At 33.5% G+C, this 24,122-nt stretch overlaps 2 protein-coding genes across 4 annotated transcripts; one reads left to right on the forward strand and one right to left on the reverse strand.

Moving 5' to 3' along the window:
* Positions 1–19: 19 nt before the first annotated feature.
* Positions 20–20,105, reverse strand: Tsp39D (Tetraspanin 39D). 3 transcript variants are annotated; one of them, XM_073968259.1, is made up of 6 exons: positions 6,667–6,833; positions 6,267–6,562; positions 6,133–6,208; positions 5,704–6,063; positions 5,417–5,635; positions 20–2,441 (listed from the first exon to the last, which is right to left on the reverse strand). In XM_073968259.1, exons 3-6 carry the CDS (start codon positions 6,193–6,195, stop codon positions 2,376–2,378), a joined length of 708 nt encoding a protein of 235 aa, XP_073824360.1. In that variant the 5' UTR covers positions 6,196–6,208; positions 6,267–6,562; positions 6,667–6,833; the 3' UTR covers positions 20–2,375. The 3 variants fall into 3 exon arrangements, with proteins under 3 accessions (XP_073824360.1, XP_073824359.1, XP_073824361.1); XM_073968258.1 differs by lacking the exons at positions 6,267–6,562; positions 6,667–6,833 and adding an exon at positions 19,928–20,105; XM_073968260.1 differs by lacking the exon at positions 6,667–6,833 and having other exon boundaries at positions 6,293–6,454.
* Positions 19,661–22,574, forward strand: LOC141394242 (5'-3' exonuclease PLD3-like). Its single transcript, XM_073968257.1, has 2 exons — positions 19,661–19,864; positions 20,920–22,574. Exon 2 carries the CDS (start codon positions 20,933–20,935, stop codon positions 22,403–22,405), a length of 1,473 nt encoding a protein of 490 aa, XP_073824358.1. The 5' UTR covers positions 19,661–19,864; positions 20,920–20,932; the 3' UTR covers positions 22,406–22,574.
* The last annotated feature ends 1,548 nt before the right edge of the window (positions 22,575–24,122 follow it).

Genomic DNA, 24,122 nt, shown 5'->3' on the forward strand with positions numbered 1-24,122 from the left:
ATTAAAAAAACGGTCGGTATAAATTTTTAATAAAATATCTTTATTCAGTGCTGCAAAGTTGCTGTTTTTACAAACATGAAAAAATCATTTGTCACATACATATATTTGTATCAATTGTATATATTTTATATAGGTATAATTATAAAATGCAAGATTAACTTGTTCACAAAGTCGAATTATTTTTATTATTTATTCCAAAGTTATTGAAAAATTCAACTATCAAAATTCTGTTTTCTATGCAAAAAAAATGTTTTATTTTGTTTTCTTAGTTGAGATAAATTCCAAGATTTAGCTTATTCTATAAATATATTATGTCTTTCATTAGAACTGTATACGTTTACACATTTTTTTATTTTCCCTAAATAAACACAATTTTAAGGTTTTGTAAAGAAAAAAAATTGTAAATTTTAAAAATTGTGTTCGAATGTCTAGTGTGATGTTCCCCTACTTTGTATGTGATATGATGAAAAACTCAAGGTTTTACAACAAATTATTGTAACACGAGTAGCAGCTGGCGGGAAAATAATTGATCTAAATTGCAGTCTGATTTATAGAAAATTGGGGTGTTTGGGTAGCTTAAGACCTGTTCTTGTTATCGCTTCGAACCAAAAATATTACGAAAACTATTTCTAAATGTCACTGAAAACTATCGGGACTATGCAACTTTAGACATGAAGTTTCATGATTATTTTTCCGTCTTGTAGTCACTCGACAAAAAAACTTGCGGCTGAATATAACATTCAAGTTACGATAAAACGTGTTAGCATTCAAGTGACAATTCGAGTTACATTTCGCGTAAAAAATGGTTACAAATATCCAAACTGGATTCCTTCCGCATTGACAGCGAAAGAAAACTTTTAAGAGAATTTGAGAAAAAAATATTACGAAACTGAATTTGACATTCGATCTTAAATAAACCCAATTTGTATGAAAAATAGTTTAAGTTATGGTCAAATGACGGGATTTCTTTCGAATATGAATCGAAAGAACACTATAATTTTTTTTAATTCAATCTGAGTTTTTTTGAATTATTCTTTTTTAATTTCTTTAAAATTCGTTTATATATTTATGTATATTTTTAACACATTAACATACACATCAACAACCATCTTAATTTCGTTTAGGCTGCTGTTACATCATTCGCAATATTTTTTTTTATATTTTTCAAATATGAGTAAATATTTACTCTTGTTCCAGAACCTGCAAGAATCTACTATTTTTGAATTTGTTGACAAATTGTCAGAATTTCAAAAATAGTAGACTCTTGCAGGTTCTGAAACAAGGCAATTAATACCATTTTGGTGTTATTTCTTAAAATGTGTTCCCCCTCAATTACAATATATATTGTACATATATAATATATATTGCACACATAATAAAAAACAACACAACTTATATTACATGTGAATGAATACCAATCATTAAAAATTATATATATAAAAATAAATGCTTATTGAGCAAGAGTTTATGTTCTAAAATGAGCAAGTCAATAATAAATATTTGGTTGAAATGATTTAAATGAAACTAGTCTTTTATTCCTTATTAAAAAATAAAACTTATGTGTGTATACGTCAATGCTGTTCAAAATTAAGAGAGTTTTTCAAAAATCATTTCTTGGTTTTTCTCTTTTTTATTTTATAAATAAATTATTAACAAATAAAGGCAATAAACAAACATAAAAATACATATGTTGTGGAGTTAACAAAAAGAAGGAGTATCCTGCAACACCACTAGTGGTGTTTAGTAGGCTTATTCTGTAACTTTTAACAACTGTCCATATTGTTTAAATTTCTTTTGTTATTGTAACAAAAACAAAACAAACAAATGAAATTGTTGTAAAATAAACTATGGAGTAAAGTTGTTAAAAGGTTACTGAATAGGGGGGCAGGTCTGATATATGCATGATGTATATGGATTTTGGCAATTAAATGGTCATAAATAATATCACAGGGAAAGTGGACGTAGAGTTTTCCAAATAAATTAGGAAATTGGCAAAAGAGAGTTTGGGGTTCGTGTGTGGTGGCACAAAGTCATGGAGTGAGTGTCAAGGAGCCTGCTTACATTGAATTATTTAAAAAATACGACTTATTGCTATGTTACCTACATTAGGTACAATTTCCATGCTTAGATCTGCGTTTTTAAGTAAATGCGTGAGAGATGGGCGTGTATAAAAAGTACATTTGTTTAAATATTATGTAAAGTGAATGAGTTTATCCTACGTTACTATGTTTTTGCGATTCTCCTTCAATAGAGATTTGAAAATTGCTTGCTAACTTTTGCCATACGAGTGACTATTCAACATATTTCAGCCATAAATTTATATTAAATCGTTGTATCCATTTTATATTCGACATAATGGATCTTGGCTACGTAATTCAAACGGTTTGGTAGCTTCTCCGAAACGAACGGTACAAGCAGCAGGCAAACAGGATAGTGAGAAGCTGAAAAGTAAAAAAAAAAAAAAACATTAAAATATATGATTATAATAGGAGTGTTCGTTTACTCAATAATTTGTACAAGTGCAGTAACTTCTTGTAAACGACTAATATCTTTTGCATTGTACTGTAGAGTAAACGAAAAATTTTGTGTAAACGAACACACATAATATAATCTTTATCTAATAACCATATTACTAGAAGGTTGCAATGCAAATGCACATTATTGAGTTCTATTCATTTAAAAATATGTATGTTTAAATTAACGTAGACCAATACCTATGTACATTCGATGAGCGAAGTGCTCAGGGTATTTTTGGCGACTTGACGCTAAATTTTATCCAACGTTTTTATTGTGCTTTCGGTTTGTCGGCTAAACGATGGTGATGCAATACGTCCAATGGTGAGAAGGTAAGAACATGTATTGTAGCTAAAATCTTATTTAAGTCTACAATTACAGTGATGATACTACTATATGAGGCTAGAAGTAGGCTTGGTGCTATCTTCGGTTTGAAGTACCCGAGCCATTGATCGTGAAATATTTAGGTGGTGAAACGGACCACAAACAAACATTTTATCCGATTTTGTAGCTGCTCTGTAGGTCGTAATCGGCGCGAAAATTTAATTAAGGTTTGAGTTTATGTCAAAAAAGAAGCTTGCAATGCTAGAAGGTTAGCAGATAATATATAGCCGGTTAAATGGACCAACACTTGTGTGTGAAAATTGGTTAATAACCAATGGTTATATTTAGAAAAGGAACTGATGTACGTGGTCAGATAACAGAGTTACAGCTTACTATATACATACATGGATCCCCCAGTGATTTTTGTGTTGTTTAACCATAATCATTTAAAATAAACTCAGTGGACAACTAGGAAAACATGGTCGGCCAGTTCCACTATAGCCCTCTCTTATTTGTTTTAATTTAAAATTTGCTAGTTACAATTATGAAGGATACGTCTATAAGGACCTGTAACGGAAAGTATTCCTTTTTGGATCACAGGGCGACACACTTTCTAGTTTCGTATAAGACGTAAAAGTCAACCGTCTGATAGAAACCCTAAAATGACGAACTGAAAAAACTTTGGCTCTTTAGCTTCTTTAAGGTAAGGCTAAACGACACCCTGATCTACTGGCGAAACTCCATTTTCCGGACTAGAAAAATGCCAACTCTTATCACCTAACGCAGGTACGAATAGCACCAGTAATTGTGCCTAGAGTGTTTATTGTTAAGGGCGATCAATACCTTTTTACCCATCACCTTCACACCGTCAGGCCTATATTGATCACCAAATTGTAAGAAATGTGTCTGCTTTTTTCCAAATCTGGTAATCTAAGTCAGTCATTACCAAAGGACTATGAACCGATTAGTCTTTCCTCTTCTCGACTGAAACGCTAGAAAGTTTAATTGACTTGGACATATGATCTTATTTATTATTATCTTTACCTTATTAGCAATTTGCAACATGCATATGTCAAAGGGTTTTATACAAAAGGATACGGATGTCTCGAATTACACCCTAACTGCACCCTAACTTATTGCATTGATATAATGCTGGAAAACAGGCAGGAGGAGTTCTATCACTTTTGCTCTTTGTTTCTACTTCCACCACTTACAAGTTTGCTTTATCAAATAGATAAAAAGGAACTTTGTGTTCCTTTTAAAATTAGACGTACGCACGAGTGTATGCTACACCAAAATCAAAGAAAATTTGACCGCAAATTTAAATCAACCTATCAGATTTACATAAACTTGAAAAATACTGGTTATTTTGCTCGATATTGCGATATTTTTACATAATATAACGTTAATGTTAAATGGAAGATGTAATAAAAAAATCTCTGGTAATGCGAACTTTATTCCTTATTTTTCTTAAAGTAAGTGATAACTAGACATCGGATTTTTGCATATTTTTGAAAATCATAATACAAGTAATTATTTTATTAAACAATAGAACCTGGAGCTTTCTACGTATTATTGATTATTTTCAATATGACATCGAATTTCTATCATTGGAACTATAAAATTCTATATAATAACGTAGTTACAATTGGTTGAAATTTCAAAAATATTCAAAAATCCGATGTCTAGTGATAACAAAAATGGTCTTTAAAGATATTATATAAAACGACCCTTAGAGTTAATATTAGAAATGGCAGACTATATAGACAGGATAGTCACAGTATATGTGGATAGCCTTTTATATTAATTCTAAGACTGTTTAAAATTGTAAGTCTATTTTAAAAACATTTTGGTTCGGTTATTCAATTTTGTTAATTACCATGACATTTCAAATGAGACAGTTGATGAAATAACTATCCCCCTCCTTTTTCCTGAAATTAATCGGTAGTAACTCTCTTAGCTGTATTACCATGTCGGCAAAGATTTCTTGGGAACCGGCCCCCCTGTGCGTACGTCCTTGCAGTGCGATTCTCTAACACATTTTTGGAGTTACCGACAAAAATCGGTAAAATAAAAATCCTTATAATTTCGGTAATTAACGATATTATTTGGTAAGTTAGCGACCAATATAAAGTAGTCGCAAGATTCTACAGATGCCAACATCGTTATCAACTTTTATTTAAACTTTTCATTCATAATTTTGCATTTTAAAGTTACCGATTTTTGTCGGTAACTCAAAAAATGAGTTAGAGAATCGCACTACTGAAAGGAAACTTTAAAAATATAATTTTTTCGATTCTTGAAACACATCAGTGAGTTATATTCCAGTTATAATTTTATTTACACTATGCAACAAAATTGAGCACAATGTCGGTGGGTGGAAAATTCCTTTGGAAACCGGATATTAGGACAGATAAAAAACAGTAAAAATTGGATACCGAAACCCCTTTTGAACAGTTTACGTATTACAATACACCAGTCATTGGCTTCAACATATATTTCCCACAAAAATTGCGAAAATTACACACAAGTCTTAATTTAAGCTCACAGTGTATATAAATTTGTAATTTTTGCTTACCTGTACACCAGCTACTCCCAATACGACTCCAGCCAGGACAAGGGTTTTTGAATCCAAAATATCCAAAAGTTTTTGCAAACAGCCATTTGGATTGGCGTGAGCAACTGTACAGGCATCAGCTTCATTAAGATTAATCATCTGGCAACATGATGAGGGAATGGTTTTGTTCGAGAAAACTTCTTCCCAATCGGTGGGTCCTTTAATTCCACAACAGCCCAACTAAGAAATGAAGAAGAAATTGTTTTCATTAAAAAAACCCTTTTGAATATTTATTTTTAAAATCTTACCTCGGTTTGTAATAAAGTCCATGCATCACGATAATCCTTGCGCTCGTTGTATTCCTCCATGGTAACATTAAATTGAGTTTCCATAATTTGCTTAAGGCCTGTGTGTTTGATATAGCCAGCTATACCCAAACCAATTTCAAGGAAAAACACTACCAAGGCCAGAATAGCAAAGGACAGAATCATGCAACTATTTTCCTTTATAGCACCACAACAGCCCATAAAACAAATAAATGCCACCAATGAACCGACTATCATCAAAATTATGGGGGCTGTCCATATGTGATCACTAACAAAATTTGAATAGTGAGCATAGTTGAATTGAACCATTGCTCCAATCAACAAAATGAGTATGCCCGAAAGCTAAAAAAGGGGGATTGAGTTTCAATTATAGTTTAACCTCTACACCAACATTAATCAGCAAATACTTACGGCAAATAGCAAATTGCAAAAAAATGTCAAAAATTTGACACATGTTACTCCTCCAGAAGCCATTTTTTAATATTATCTATAAAAGTAATAAATTATTAGAATTTGAATAGAAATGTGCCTTTCTTTTGGATAACATAGATGCTGAAGAAAAATAAATTACGTTTGAAAACTTCCGCGGCAACTGAATTTGCTTATATTCTTTTCCACTGCTGGCTACGTAGTACCACTTGTTCACGCATATTGTAAAAAAGTGGTTCAACTAAGCAACAACCGCAATACATGTCGCACAAGCATTCAAGCACACACCCTTTCTCTGGATGACAGACACATTCATTCGCTCTTGTGGGGGTCTAAGTATGTGCTATGCTTAGACAAATGAAGCTTCCCCCGCCAAAAATAAATCAATACCAGTAGTTAGTGGAGCACCTCTCTTCCATAGTAAAGCAAAATTTCATGAAGACAATGACGAAAAACAACAAAAATTAAATCCTCTTCAACCACATGGAAGACCCAACACACGAATACACCACTTACACTCTTATACGTCACACTTGTAACGCTTATGTATTGATGAATAGTTGAAGGTTTTCATTGAAAACGGTCGACCTTATCTCAACCCTTTTCAACGAGTTCTATACAATAGAACATGGGCTTGCTGTAGTGAATAAGATTTTCATATTGATTATTGAGATCATCATTATCTGTTATGATTAAAGTGAAATGGTTAATATTATATTTAAAATTTTTTACATTATTAATTATTACGTAGGTAATATAATTGATCAGGGGCCTAATTATGTGATTCGATATCGAGTTGTTTCGACCTGAGTACTCAAAGTTGGGATGACAACACTCGTTATCGAGTAAAATTATCGAATAATTGAGCATAATTTTGCGAGTAATTTCTCGAGGCCAAATTGCCTATCCTAAACAAATAAAATGAAAGATTTTTTATTGTCTTTTTGTTTAAAATGTAAAAATTGTTGTTTGTTGTCGTTTTATAGAAGAAAAACGATGTTAGTAAATAATTGGCAGCATTTTTTAGACAACATAACAAGAGAAATTGCGAAAAGTCCTTTGTAGTCGTTTTTAGAAATTGTGATAAATTTAGAATCAAAATGCAAGCAATCATTAACCATTAGTTTTGCAGTCATTAAAAAAAGTTGAAAAATAAGCATTTTTGCAAAACAGAAAAAAAAAAAATATTTAATATTAGGTGTGTACGATAACTTTCCCAGCAAAAATTACTCAGTCAATTCCAGCAACCTCTCTCAGTGAATTTTACTCTCTCAAGCAAGAAAAATTGCAGAAAGTTATCGAACAGCATTTTGCAAAAACTTGCAAGCAATCAACTGTTTTGAAAAAGAACAAGAAGAAGAAAAGTTTTTGCATCAATTTTATGTTCTTGTTTTCCATGATTTTTTTTATATTTTTCAGCTTTTGATGTATAATTTTTTGATATTTCAATGTTTATTTTTGTTTTCGCCAAACAAGAATAACAAATAAAACAAAACAAATGTTTTCAAATCAGCTGATCAGACTTGCAAATTTTTGCGGGACAAATTTTCCCAGCAAAAATTTGCAAGTTCTCAGTCACAAAACTCTCCAAAAATCTCTCCAAACTCGCTCTCTTTTGCTGGATAATTTTGTTATCGAACAGCATTCAGCAATAATTTGTACGAATTTGTACAAATTATTGGGTTATCGTACACACCTATTAGTAGCCTTTATTTTATAAGTGAAGTACATTATAAACATTTCATCCCCCGTTGTTTACCAAAGGAAATATTCTCTCAGAGAGGCTAATGCAAAACACCCACCAAACTCTCTCATTTATTTTGAGAGAGGATTATTAAGGTAGATGTACTAGCAATCTGTTACTACAATGTCAAAAAGATTTTGCAAGAATTAATCATTTTCTTTTTTTCTTAGCACAACTTCATTCAGAAATTATTGTTCAATGTATTGTTAAACAAATATTTACATTTTTCATTCATAATTTAGTTTTTATAGTTCTTGCTTTCAAACAAACACCACTTTTTACATCTACCTTCATAATATTCCCTATAGTACACATAGGTTTTCATAGTTCGATTACCGGTTACTCTCGAAACATTCGATCAACGATTTCGATCGAATCTCGTCATGCCGCTTTTTTATCGTGTCGAAATCTTTTTCACGAGCAAATACTCGATCGAATCGAATGACGTAATTAGGCCCCAGCCTTTTGTTAACGCTTGAACAAATTTTGTTTTAAACTTTGTCTTTTGAATATATTCTACATTGTCAGGGGGTTTAAAACAGAACATTATTTTGATACTTGAAGGGAGATTTAAAGATTTTCTAAGATAATGTTGTGACCTTTAATGCTCCCAAAGATACTACTCTTTTTAAGCATATTAGAAGATATACATGCGAGGGATACTACATTCATTTCTGGCCTAGTATTCACTAATGGAAGTAAGTCTAAAAACGCCCGTTGAGCCAGAGAAAATTGATGCCGCGCCTGATAATGCAAGATCGTCATGCGATATACTGTGAGATAGAGGCATCCTTGGGCATCCAGGATGCGTTCGATATTTCATGAATGTCTGGTCGCAAAAAGGTTTTTTCTCTATAAATCCCGTGTCGATTAATAATATATTTTTGATGATAAACATTATCTTTTCGTTATTAGGCCAGAAATACCTATATATATAGTATTCCTCGTATACATATGAAAAAAGTCCTTTGCTGATTGGTTTATGAAGATTATCTCACATTTGAAGGTTCAAAGATTTCGCATTCAAAATAGTTTACATTTTTCTAATTGTTTTTATATCTGTTCCAGAACTGCAAGAATCTACTAATTTTACTGTTTTTTTTCGATATCATAAAGTTAAAATTTGTAGATTCTTGCAGGTTCTGGAACAGAGCAAAACATGTATTTAACTTTAGACTTGAATAAAATGACACGCAATTATTTAGGTAAGCCGGTAATGAAAAATAACACAAATGTTGAGGCCATACCTATTATAGGTATTCTTTGCAGAACCGTCCAATAACCGATCAGAACCAAAAAGACCAAATTACAGAAAAAACCTTCAAAATACCGTATATTGAGATGTATCTAGATGTGGAGACTATGGGGGTTATCATGAATGAAATTTCCCAGTGAGTTTCGTCTTTCCACCGTTGCAACTTAAGGGAGAAAGTGAAAAAATTCACGGGGAATTTCCGTTCATGATAACCCCCTATAACAAAACAAAGGACCTTTCCTGAAAATAACTTATGTTACTTTGATATTTGTTTAATGCATTCATAATTCAACTACTTTTTTTGGGGTCAAACATTTTTCTGTGCATATTATTTATTGTCTGATTATTTTTATTGATCCACTGTATATGGGTCAATCGAAAAGTATCAGCTGCATTGGTTCCCTTAACGTACTTTGGGCTTTCTATGTAATTACATGGAGTAAAAAAATTTAAAAATAATTTGCAATATACGTATTGCTACGACAAGACTGCATTGAATCTAATAGAATAACTGATAACCCCCTTCGTACGAAAGCGACAGTTTGTATATGGCATTCTATGGAAAGTGCCATCATTTTAAATTGTTGCTATTACTTGGCTATGTTTGTTAGTCTGTACCTGCAACTGCAATACACATTTAAATATTGGCAAATTAGTTTTGACCCAAATTACAATAAATCGATATTTTCAAACTGTCATCGCAACAGTTTTTGTATCTTGCCTACACAGTTTTGTTTTTTAGACATGACCAAATGGGATGAATGAAGAAATTTTGGTCCATGAAAATCACACAATGTTGACTTTCGTTATTATGCAAAACATTATTTTATTAGAGAACTTTTAAAATTTGTGTATCATTGTTTTTTTTTTAATTTAACTTTGAAAAGTTAAGAATAGTAAAAAAATCTTTCAAAGGTTCGGGTCGGAGTCATATGATACCCAGCATAAATTAAACTAGTTCAGGACAAAGTGGTGTTCAACTACTTCCTTTTGCAGCAATCCACATGGAGTCAAAATAGAGGCACTCAGTTCTCCATCTTTTAACAATATTCGAATCAAATCAGTAAATTTATTGTATATGTAAAATTGAAAAATGAGTGGAATGGACAGTGAAGTTGCTCTATTAATTGAATGCTACTTTATTCACATCTATAGAGTCATAATAAGGAGGTGGTCAATGTGCGGAGTGAACTGTATCCTAGCATCTCCTGACTTCTTTCATGTAAAAATATATAGATATTACAGAATCACGTTGTTTCACTCAAGATTCATCCATGTCTCAATAACTTCTTGGGCATCAAACATGTTTTTTTGGACCGGATTGACCCGAAACCAAAAGCGTTTCGTTCAGCGGCTGTCAACCCAGTATCAAACTTATCAAACCTTAAGATTAACAACGCTGTTGGCTAGTGCAGATCATGGTATCCCAGCAAATTAAAATTAAACTAATTTATGTTACTGTTGTTTAAATGTCCAATCTTGTTCTAAAAGGGGGTAAGAAAATTTCAAAATATCAAATTATGGCTAATTCGGTTAAAAAATATGGTGTAAACCATAAAAATATAACAAATCGATGTACCATTATACAATGGCCATAACAAAACGTACACCTATGTTGAATGAAGGAAATATTATTTCCTGTGAGAACAAGGATTAAAAACTTACATCAGTCCAAAGGGGGCAACTTTTAAAACTTTTGAATTTTTTAAGGATAAAGTGACAAACATTGTAAAACTTTTGTAAACCTTCTGGAATTTATTTTAGCCAATATTATTTATAAGAATTTTAAGACCTATTGAAGAGTAAATAAGAGCAATTCTTATATCAGGATATGAATCATAACCCACAAAAGACCCAAATATATAGCAAATTTATTATTTTTAACCAAAACTGTCTTCGTAGGGAAAGCATATGTTACGGTGGAAGATATCGCGAGGGAACAAATTGAAAAGTATCCCCGATAGGACGGCAATAGTGATTTTCGTTTTTATACAAAATAAATATTAAATATTGAAGTTCTGATTCGTTATTTAAGGGAAACAGTTCGAAGTTTGTAGAATTCATCATTATAGTACGCGTGAATTAACCAAGGCTACAAATATAAAATATCAGAGACAAAGCCTTTTAAAAATAAAGCTATCTCTTGACAGCAAAGAAAAACATTTTATTGGCTTATTTTAAGTGGAAGTAGCATATAATATGTGGTAAAAAAATAAAAAAATCGATCGGAACAATATTGTCTGAGATATAGGAACAAATGTATTGTGTTCTGTATGCAACATAGAAACTAAAAACGTGTTTTTTCCATATAACATTTTGAAATCGGATCCAAATCTATCTCTAAAACTAATAAACAGAATGCCAATCAATTTTGTGGGGTTATCAAGGACATCTAAATCTAGCTAGACCTTCAGATGGCCTTCTAAACGGCCATTTTCCACAAAACCACATAACATTTTTCAACAGAAAAATGCAGACATTAGATTAAGATGTGCTCTTTTTAATTAGGCTTTACAAATGGGGGCCCCTTAAGATTTCCGAAAATCTAAACTAGAACCTCAAAAGAGGTTTAAATCTTTGTCCTGAACTTTTACGGTCTATAACTCGAAAAGTATACATTTCGGCCATCGGCCGGGGTGGCTTAACTCTAATTTAGCAAAAACTCTCTGATTTGTTTGATATTTTTTCTAAAGGTAGTTATTTTAGATATTAGTAGATATTTTTGGGTGCCACCGTGGTGCAATGGTATGCACGCCCGCCTTGCACGTAGAAGGTCGGGGGGTTCGATTCCCCGGCCAGGCAACATCAAACATTTTTCAACGGTGGCAAAATACCCCTCAGTAATGTTGGCGACATTTCCTGAGTATTTCAGCCTTGAAAAACTTCTCTACAAGTGGTGTCATGAGACACGCCGTTCGGACTCGGCGATAAACAGTAGGTCCCATATCATAGAGCTAAATATGAATCGGGGTGCACTCATTGATATGAGAGAAGTCTCCCTTGTCCCGTATGGGATGTTGTGGAACAATGTTAGGTATTTTGATACTGTCTCGGGTATTTAACCGAAAGTCCGGGTAAAAACCTGGGTTAGTCCCGATTCTACTGAACAGATACAGCCACAAACCCAATTTTTGGACCCGGGTATTTAAACCCTGAAAAATTCATAGTTGGCACTTGACCCTTTCTAAAATGGAAGTTAAACTTGGCTATATCATCTCTTGATCCATAACTTTTTCTACAAAGATATGTGTTCCAAAGAATTTTCCTTAAAGGATGCTTATGAAGAGTTTTAAGAAATATTGTTTTCCAGAATAAATTTTAAAATCAATTAAAGAGAACACAACTGTGATCTGCCCTCTAAGCGTTAAGTAAAAGTGATCCGGAGCATCAACCAATTCTGGACATTGAAAATACCACTCCCAAGCGGAAACCGTTGTGGCTTTGCTAAAAACATTATTTGAAGTAAGCATTTTGGCGGCCATTAGTTTCATCCAATTCGCTACATATAATTTTAAATTTTTTAGGATGAAAATTTTTGATATTTTAATTTTCTGCGCTATTATTTTAAGTAACTTGTTTTAATTATGTAGATTTTCTATCAAAATTTAAATTTTTTAAATTAAAATTCTTTTATGGTGGCAAGTCCCGACAAATCTCGTAGTCCCGAAATTGCCCCGGAAAATCCCGAAAACCCGGGCTTAGGAATTTGGAAATCCTGAATCCCGGGATTTTTGAAAACATGTCCGGTTCGACATCTCTAATACGTACTATACACATACTTCGAAACATGGTGAAAATAGGTCCGTCTGGTTACTTTCCCAGCAAGAACTTTCTTCGAGAGTAAGGAGTTTTTATTATCTTTTGCAAGAAAAAATAAAAAATGTAAAGACACCTTTCCTGGAAAACCTTGGTAGCAATCAGCTGATTTGCCAAAACAGAACAATTAGTCCACCATCAAAGGAACTAAGGCACATTTATAAAAGGTAGAAGTGACAATCAGCTTTATTTTTACTCTTTTGTAAATTTGGGTTTCAAAATGTAATCAGGTCTACTCATGAAATTTGAAACTTCGAAATTTGCTACCATAACATTCTCCTTTTCATCGTAAACGTGTAATAACAATGACCTACGACAGTTCTGTGTGCTTTATATTTAGATTTTGATTCAAATTTGTACTATTATAGAGGATTTTCAAAATGTATTTACAGTTTGACAATAAATGTATTGCAAAGGCCAAAATTGTAAAAAATTTCATATGAATTGTTCGCTTATGGCAACAAATTATGTAAAAACTATACGGTTTTTTGTTCACAACTCTTGCTGTTGTTCCTTAAAACAATTAATATTCCGTCGAAATATACAATTTTTTTTGCAATTTATAACAAATACGGACTAAAATTAGAATTACCTACTACTTTTAGGTGACAATAAATGTATTGCATAGGGAAAGCAGTACTATAAAACTTATAATTGTTGGAAACTTTTGTAGTCATTATGTATTTTTATGACCTTTGCGGCTAATAATGGACTAACAGTATTGAATGTGAAAAAGTTCAGTGATAATAAAAGCCATCGTGGAGGGTCCTCAGACAGGAAAAAACGTATGAGACCATATTGACAATAAACAATGACGAATTGGCCGCATACAAATATGCAAAGAATGAATATATGACTCAATATGTCGGATAATGGACCAATGCAAAACAGTCCTATTTTGGCTTTGAAAACATCGAAATACCTCTGGACACTATAGGAAATAATAGACCGTCAGTGTATTATTTTGAAAGACCTACAACAGAGCTCTATTTCCTCTCTCAATATTATTGGAATCGCTTCATTTTTACTAAATGGGTAGATATTATACTCTTCTATCATAATAAATCCCAAAAAGTGTGCCAAATCTAATAAAACCCATCAAATATGGAAATTATACTATATGTTTTACCATGCAAAAAGTATGCATCCCCACTGACATCATTAGGAAATATTTAATAGTCATTATTCTGTAAAACGGGCCCAAAAAGCATAAACACGTTCAAATACCACCATTCTAAAGGCCAGATCATGACATATAAATCTTATTTGTGTAAGTTGCTGAAGTAATATAAAAAACTAGACTGATAAATACCTCGGGCCAAACTCTTGATATCAACCTTTATAATTTTTTTGGGTCCAGTTTAAGAAAAAACTCGAAAAAAGTCCTCCAACAAACGATCAGGATTTAATAAAAATTGGGGAACCAGTACACTTAGAGTGTAACACACCGAGCCTTAAATATTGGTTTAACTAAGTTCATTACTGCTTCAGTAAATATCCACAGTGGATAGACAACTCATTAAAGAACATAACTTTGTTAATTCTGCATAAAAACGTAGATTTTGTAATTTTTGCAATACATTTATTAGGTGTGTACGATTACTTTCCCAGCAGTCAGTCAGTTCCAGCAACCTCTCTGTGAATTTTACTCTCTCAGGCAAGAAAAATTGCAGAAAGTTATCGAACAACAATTTGCAAAAACTTGCAAGAAAGTCAGCTGTTCCCGAAAATGTATGAAATTTGTTTTTAGGTGTGTACGATAACTTTCCCAGCAATAGCTGTGTCTGGTTAAACTAAAATTTGTAACAATTTGTACCAATTGTTGCTGGAAGTCGTCTGTTAACACAAAAAACCAGCAAAAGAGGGCGATTCGAGAGAGACATTTTGACAGTTCTTTCACTGAGAGCTTGCAAATTCTTGCTGGACAAATTTCTTCTAGCAAGCACTTGCAAGCTCTTCTTCTTCCTGAAAAAATCAATCAGCTGTTTTTTGTTTTTTTGTTGATTTATGTTTGTGAACATTAAAAACAATTTTATTGTGGAAATAACATAGTCTAAAGCTAGGGTCACATTAGTCAAATATTTGCTCTAGCGACCGGCAGTGTGCGCTTACTGAGAGCAAATGAGCGTAAATAATGCATTGAAATCTATGCTCACTTGCTCTCAGTAAACACACAGTCCCTGTCGCTGGAGCAAATATTTGTCTAGTGTGACCCTAGCTTAATTGTATTGTTTTATGGAGAACAAATTTGTAAAGTGGAAAAATACTTTTTTGTTTTATTTTCTTTTTTATTTTTAATAAAATACAACGTGTTTGCTTCCTTTGTTGGCGGACAAATTGTTCTGTTTTGGCAAGTCAGCTGATTGCTTGCTGGTTTTTGCTGGGAAGGTGTCTGTTTACTTTTTACAATTTTCTAGCAAAAGAGAATAAAAACCCCTTACTCTCTGAGAAAGTTCTTCCTGGACAATTCTTGCTGGGAAAGTAACCAGACAGACTTAATATTTACTCAGTCACTTCCAGCAAACTCTCTCTGTGAATTTTACTCTTTCAAGCTAGAAAAAATGCAGAAAGTTATCGAACATTTTGCAAAAACTTGCAAGAAATTCATCTGTTTCGGAAAATGTATGAAAATTGGGTTTGTTTCGTTTGATATTTTAAACCAAATGGAACAAAAACGTCAATTTTAAAATTGCATCTGACTTATTTGAAGCAGTAATCCTATCTACAACGCATTAAAATCTAAAAAAATGAAATTGTGAAATTTTCTTAGTCAAAAATGTTAACATTTCAAGTTGTTTACATTGAACAGCTGATTAAGTCAGCTGGCCGAACTTACAATTTTCTACGTGACAAATTTGCAAGTTCTAAGTCACAGAACTCGCCAAAAATCTCTCCAAGAGAGCGACTCTTTTGCTGGATAATTTTGTTATAGAACAGCATTCAGTAAAAATTTGCACGAATTTGTAAAAATTTTTGACCTTTTGTTTCTTTTGACATTTTAAACCAAACGGAACAAAAACATACATTTTAAAATTGCAGTTTACTTATTAAATGCTTTAATCCTATCACAACGCTTTAGAATCTAAAAAAATGAGCAATTGTGAAATTTTCTTGGTCAAAAATGTTAACATTTCGAGTTGTTTACATTGAACAGGTGATTAAAAGTCAGCTGACCAGACATGTAAATTTTTGCGGGACAAATTTTCCCAGCAAAAATTTGCAAGTTCTCAGTCACAAAACTCTCCAAACTCGCTCTCTTTTACGGGATAATTTTGTTATCGAACAGCATTCAGTAAAAATTTGTACGAATTTGTACAAATTTTTTGGTTATCGTACAGGCCTATTGTCACCTCCAACTAGTAGTTAATTCTTATTTTTGACCGTATTTTTATAAATCGCAAATTAACTTTGCATATGTTGACGGAATATTGTTTTGGGGACCAATAGCAAGAGATTTGTCTGACTGTATGTTTTTCCTGAACATTTTTTAGAACGACCCCATTATTCAGTATTTTCTTTAACACTAAATTTTTAATAACAACAATGTTGGACTTAAGTTGAATGTTTTCATTAAGCTCGGATCGGGACCAAATTTTTTTTCACAGGTAGGTCTCGTCACCCTGATCACAAATGTATATAACATTTATTGCGGAAGTCCATACTTCCAGAGATAGGGGCCTCTGAAGTTTCGCAAATTCCCTTGTTAAAGGCCGACTATTTAGACAAAAATTTATGATTTTAAAGGAAATTTTGTTCCTTTCCCTAGATTTGCACCTGTCCATAGGAGAAAGTCTTAAATCCCCGGCCGAAGGCCGGCTATTTAGAGAAAAATTTGTGATTTTAAAGAAAATTTTGTTTCCGTTCCCGTGATTTGCACCTGTCCATAGAAAAAGTCTTAAATCCTCGGCCGAAGACCGTCTATTTATAATGTATCTTAAGCTTACAATAGTATCCATATACATATTATCCGTTAAAAAATAGCGAAGTTACATATAAGGGAATTTTTGGAACTTCAGAGGCCCATATCTCGGGAAGTATGGACTTCCGTAATAAATGTTAGGCTTATTCCTAGTTTAGCTATAACTGTCGGATAAATTTGAAATTTTTACCATAGATAGATCTCGATACCCTGATTACGAAAATATGACATTTTACCGGCGGTCATAATCGGTTATCCGATTATTTGAACCGTAAGTACGGGTAAAAATCGTTATCTGAACCGATATGGGTATCAAATGAAAGCTTAAAATAACACCTGTTTAATGATTTATTTTCTGTTAAGGTGCTAAACCCGGTTTGGGAGTTAGAGAAAAAAGTGTATTTTTACAATATTTTTTGCTTAAAAATGCTATTAATTATTAAAATTTGAAGGAATTGTGAACAAGTCTCGTTTAGGGGCATAGGTAGTCCTTGGGACCCTGATCACGACTATATATATCTTTCCAGGGGGAAGTCCATACTTCCCGAGATATGGGTCTTGACATTTCGGGAAAGTCCTACTTTAACGCCTTTACATTATTTATGGGCACCTCTCGGATCGGGCTAAAATTTTCACCATAGGTAGTCCTTAGGACCCTGATCGCAACGATATATATCTTTTCCGGGGGATGTACATACTTCCCGAGATATGGGTCTTGACATTTTACTATTTTTACTTGGGCAATATGGGTATCATTTTAAAGCTCGAGGTTAGTACTTTTCTTTTGCTCCAGATTACAACAATATATAGTTTCTCCAAAATTATAAGTTTTCTTTAAGAAGCTGGCCTTCGGCCAGGATTTAAGACTTTCTCCTATGGACAGGAGCAAAAGTGGGCTACGCGAACAAAAGTTTCTCCAAAATTATAAGATTTCTTTAAGTAGCCGGCCTTCGGCCGGGATTTAAGACTTTCTCCTATGGACAGGAGCAAAAGTGAGTTACGCAAACAAAAGTTTTTCCAAAATTATAAGTTTTCTTTAAGTAGCCGCCCTTCGGCCGGGATTTAAGACTTTCTAATATGGACAGGAGCAAAAGTCGCAGACGCAATCAGAAGTACTCACAACGAGCTTTAAAATGATACCCATATTGCCCAAGAAAAAATTGTAAAATCTCAAGACCCATACCTCGAGAAGTATGGACTCCTCCCGAAAAATCTATATATTGTTGTAATCCGAAGCAAAAGTCGGCTTATCTTTCCTTTAGAGGCACCTGGCGGAAATGTTCGGCATTTTCACCACAGGTAGTCCTTCCGATCCTGATTCCAACGGTGCATAACACTTGTCCAGGAAATGTATACTTCCCGAGATATAGGCCTCGAAAGTTCCGGAAAATACATAAAATGGACTTTAGTTAAATATATTTCATAAACTCGAATTGTATGGAAATTTGGTTATTATAGGTATGTAACGTCCTCCTAAATGCACTAGTGTACAATATGTATAGGGAAGGCCCACAGTCCTCGAGAAATACTTATCCGAAGGTCTGATATTTTTAAGGTTATATCCATTTATGAAATTAAGATATAGGTGTCATAGTCAGGCTTATGAAACTTATTAGCACATAATAAATAATACTGATTGAAATTTGTACAATAGTGTATATTTTTTATTCAGTCTTATATCTTAATTTACCATTTAAAAGATATTATGTTTTTGCCACTTAGAAAAAAATTATAATTTCAAAGAAATTCTGTTCCCATTCCCGAGATTTCCACTTGTCCATAGGAGAAAGTCTTAAATCCCCGGCCGAAGGCCGGCTACCTAGAAAAAATGCTATTTAAAAGAAATTCTGTTCCCATTCCCGAGATTTGCATCTGTTCATAGGAGAAAGTCTTAAATCCCCGGCCGAAGGCCGGCTACTAAGAAAAAATTCAATTTAAAAAGAATTCTGTTCCCATTCCCGAGATTTGCACCTATCCATGGGAGAAAGTCTTAAATCCCCGGCCGAAGGCCGGCTACCTAGAAAAAATGCTATTTAAAAGAAATTCTGTTCCCATTCTCGAAAAATTGTCCCGGAACTTTAGTCGCTTATTTCTCGAGAAGTGTGGACTTTCCCTACACTAGTACATTTAGGAGAACGTTACATACCTATAATAACCAAATTTCCATACAATTCGAGTTTATTAAATATATTTAACTTAAGTCCATTTTATGTATTTTCCGGAACTTTCGAGGCCTATATCTCGGGAAGTATACATTTCCTGGACAAGTGTTATACACCGTTGGAATCAGGATCGGAAGGACTACCTGTGGTGAAAATGCCGAGCTTTTCCGCCAGGTGCCTCTAAAGGAAATAAGTTCCCAAAAGTCGCAATAGCAAAGTACTCACCACGAGCTTTAAAATGATACCCATATTGCCCAAATAAAAATAGTAAAATGTCAAGACCCATATCTCGGGAAGTATGGACTTCCCCCGGGAAATATATATATAGTTCTTATAAGGGTCCCAAGGACTACCTATGGTGAAAATTTCAGCCCGATCCGAGAGGTGCCCCTAAACGAGACTTAAGCCTAAAAAAGGAAATGACCCGAAAAAATAAAATAAAACAACATTTAAAAACTACAAAGAAGCTGACGACACAGAGGTCAGCCAATCTATCAAATTTTTAGTTATTGTGAATAAATTGTATGAAACGAAACATACAAATAAAAATTTTAATGGTAACATTTTTTGGTATTAAATTTTCATAAAATCTGGCAACATTTAATAATTTTTGCATATTTCCACACAACACAGTACAAATAAAACACACCAAACACTCAACAAAGAAGAAATAACAACACACAGAGAAGGAATGGATGGACCAAAGATGAAGAAGAGACAGAAGTAAAATACAGTCCATCAAAAGTGCACGCAGAAACACCTTTCCACCACCACAGATTATTTACCAAACGCAAATTCGGCCTGAACGCCAACCAACTGTATGTACACACTTTATTAAAATATTCATTAACTTTAATAGAAATTTCGCCACTTGTTTTTACCTTTTGTTGCTAAACTCGGTTTGTTTCGATTTATTATGAAATTTATCAACTGTATTTTATCCGTTATTGTTGTTGTTTCTGTTGATGGAATTGAATTGCACTTCTCTCTGCTGCTAATTTCCTTTGGTTAATTTCCTCTACATTTCTTGACATACTTCAGAGTCAAAGGCAAGATGACAACGGCGGCAAAGAAATGAAAAATATCTGTTGTTCGTAACTCTAATGTTACACTTTGAAACTTTAATACGAAACTTTTTGAATTTATAGATCAAGGCCGAAACCTAATCAGCTTGTTGCTTGCTTTCCAAATGTCAAAATTATTTCTTCACCAAAACACCGGCGATCATATGATTTGGAACAAAAAAAGAATTTTGCTCATTATTGATTTTTCCTCAAACATCGTTATTATTTATAGGAAAAATGCAATTTAAAATGAAAACAAGCAAGTCACCGCCGATTGTTGTTAAAATTGATTGTGTTGTGTCAAATGAACTGTCAAAATTAAATGTAAAATATAAAGCCGAATAAGCATTCCAAAGTTAAAAAATGTTTAACTTTGGCGCCTGAAATCTGAGGGCTGTTCTATTGAAAACAGTACAATTTAATTTCTCGCTTTCACGCCAAGAAAGCAGAACTGGCAACAAAAATCCATTGAGTTTCTACCTTAAGAAGGGAGAAATGAAGCTCTTTCGCCTCCTTTCTCTCATAAAAGCCAAAAGAGTTGAGTACATACTTGTAAGCTGCCTCGCCTGCATGCCATGGTTGCTTCTGATAAAAGAATAAAAGAGAAAAGGGCAACATACATAGTTCAAAATTGGCTCGGCTTTATTTGTTTATTTTTGTTATAAAAACGTTTCAGTCATTTCTCGTTTGAACTTTTACAATCATCAACATGCAGAAACTCTCGTCTGAAAGTTTTTATTTTGACGTACATTAGGTCTGTTCGATAATCAAAAATTTGTACAAACTTTTTACTTTTTCGTCTCTTACAGATAAATTAATAATATGATTACATCCAAAAATGGGATTGACACAAATAACTCATATAAAAAGCTATCGGTTGAATTGCCTCTACCAGAAAAAGCTACAACATCTCAGAATGGACGTTCAAAATTTAAATCCGAACATTTCCTATATGCTTTGATATTTATTTTGACAGCGGTCACAATGGTTGTTGTATTTCAACAACATCTGAGCGAAATTCTGCAGCTAGAGAAAATTGATGTCTATAACGATGAATACGATCAGTGCCAACTACAGTTGGTGGAGAGTATTCCGGAACATTTAAATTTTTCAAAAAATAGTCCAAGATTTTTGTCCACCTACGATTCATGGAAATTGCTTCTAAATTCGACCGAGTCCGTTCTTAATATCGGCTCATTTTATTGGACTCTGCTGGGTTCGGATGTCATAAATGATCCTTCCGCTGGACAAGGCGAAGATATATTTAATAGTCTAATGAAATTGGGTACTGCTGGAAAAGTTAATATTCGTATAGCTCAAAGTGCTCCTTCTGATATGGAACCAGATTATGATACCCAAGTGTTGCAGAAAAACGGTGCGACCCAAGTACGCTCTTTGAATTTTACCCGTTTGTTGGGCGGTGGTGTATTGCATACTAAATTTTGGATTTCGGATCACAGACACCTTTATCTGGGCAGTGCCAATATGGACTGGAGATCTTTGACACAGGTTAAGGAAATGGGTGTATTGGCACTGAATTGTCCAATATTAGCTACAGATTTGGAGAAAATATTCGAAGAATACTGGCTGCTCAGTACCAACTCCTCTACCATACCCACACAATGGCCATCTGAGTATTCTACTAAATTTAATTTTCAACATCCTATGCATTTCTCGATCAATAATAAATATAAGCAACTTGCTTTTCTATCAAGTTCCCCACCACCACTGACGGCCAGTGGTCGGGTAGATGACATTGCGGCTATAGTACGGATCATATCTTCGGCCAAGGAATTTGTAAATATTGCAGTAATGGACTATATTCCAATGCTCATATACTCCCAAAATAAAACATACTGGCCCATTATAGACGATGCCCTACGCTCCGCAGCCATAGACCGCAAAATTAAAATTAAACTTCTGATATCATGGTGGAAACACTCTAATCCAGCTGAAGATTATTTCTTAAGATCATTACAGGTTCTTTCAGAAGCTTTACCGCATGTTGATATTCAAATTAAGCGTTTCATTGTACCCTCTGATGAAAATGAGGCCAAGATTCCATTTGGTAGAGTTAATCATAACAAGTACATGGTTACTGATAATGTTGCATACATTGGAACGTCTAATTGGTCAGGAGATTATTTTACCAATACGGCAGGAGTTGGCCTAGTATTACAAGATGACCCTTCTGAGGTGAATAGCATTTCAACAATTCGCAAAGATCTGTTGAGTGTCTTTGAGAGAGACTGGAACAGTAAATATGCCGTCGATTTTAAGATTAATGCACTGTAAAAGAAAAATAAAAAGAAGATTGTAAATTACCATCAAGTTTAAGTATTCAGTTTGAGTATTTTGCGTTATTTTTATTTTGAAGTATTTGCACAACTATGTAATTAGTTTCAACCATAAATCATTGTAAAAAACATTAATTATTGTGAAATAAAGTAAAAACAAACAGGAATATTAACAATATTTTTTATTTCAAGTATAAATAAAATAAAGTAAAAACAAACAGGAATATTAACAATATTTTCTTATTTCAAGTATAATTCTGGGGATAGATTCTTGTTCTATGAAATTTTGAAATGAAAACTATTTTCTTTGTAATATTTTTGATTTTACATTTATTTCCTTTATAATTTTTTTTCATTTTACATTTTCAAAGAAACAGAATTGAGCCTCTGGACTGTCAACTACAATGGAAAAGGAACGTTGAGGAGTGAATAAAAATATATGTGATTTCACAGTATTGGATGTAAGAACACGATTGGGAAGAGCCTGGAGCCTGAAGCCACTGTGTTATACACTGCATGTATAACACTGTTATATTAAGTTAGGTTTAAGGATGCGCAGCCATCTAATAGTATAGGTGACTGTTTCACTCGGATATCGTTGTTGTTGTAACAGTGTTTTATTATTATTGCTCTGATCCAGAATCTGCAAGAAACTACTATTTTTTACTACGATAACATTTTTTCCTTTATGTTATCGGAAAAAATAGTATAAATTAGTAGATTCTTGCAGTTCTGGAACAGATCATATTGTTACGAATGTAACTGATAGGTTTAAGTTAGTTTAGTTTAATTTCCGTTAATTTAAAAATTTGAATTGTAACGTAAAGTTTTATTACGCAGTTACTTTATTTAAGCAACAACAACTACCATGTAGAATTATCTTCATCATTCTAGTTCTTTACATGTTACTAATGTGCCTTTGTTTCCATTTGTTTTGCCATAATCGTTCAATTATCGCCCAGTATTTGTTTTTGTTGTACTTTACTTTGTCCATTACGTCATGTCTGTATTCTGTGTTTGTATCCCGTATATGTGTGTTGTTGTTGTTCGCTAGGTGCGAGTGTGCGTCTGTGTGTTTGTTGTTAGTTGGCTTCTCGATGTTGCCAGATGCATGCTCTAGATACTTCTAAACGACAAATGTGGGCATATAAATTTGAGTTGCCGGGCAAACAGTGAGCAGTTGTGAATTTTATACCGAAGTGTAAACATCGACTAGTAAAGAAGTAAAGTAAAGCTGTGTACTTAGCTATAACAGTCAGCTCCGAATAAGTGTAATAAAGTAAATAAAGCATTGTAGAAACGTAATCTAAAACGAACCCTGTTTTATTTGGTACAAATCGTATCGGGGAATAAAACAACGTCTACACGGACATTAGTTAAATCTAATTCCGTAACAATTGGTGTCAGCAGTGAGATTACGATCATCCTACAATGAAGTTTAAGGATCTACGAGTGGAAGACTTGAAGAAGGAGCTAAGTAAGTTGGAGTTGTGTTCTACTGGCAACAAGGCCGAACTACAAAAACGGTTGTTGGAAGAGTTCGAACGCCGTGGAATGAACATCGATGAATATGAGTTCGACGGTAAGGAGGAAGTCGAGTTATCGGCAAAGGGCGAATCCAGCGTTGAGGAAGTTTCGTCGGTAGCTGCCAGGGGTGACGATTTGAAATCAATGCTGGCTATGATGATGCTGGAAATGAATAAGAAAAATGAAGA

Source organism: Musca autumnalis, unplaced genomic scaffold (genome assembly GCF_047663935.1).
Source record: "Musca autumnalis isolate F117 unplaced genomic scaffold, ASM4766393v1 scaffold_2, whole genome shotgun sequence".
In the NCBI taxonomy this organism is placed as follows: Eukaryota; Metazoa; Arthropoda; class Insecta; order Diptera; family Muscidae; genus Musca; species Musca autumnalis.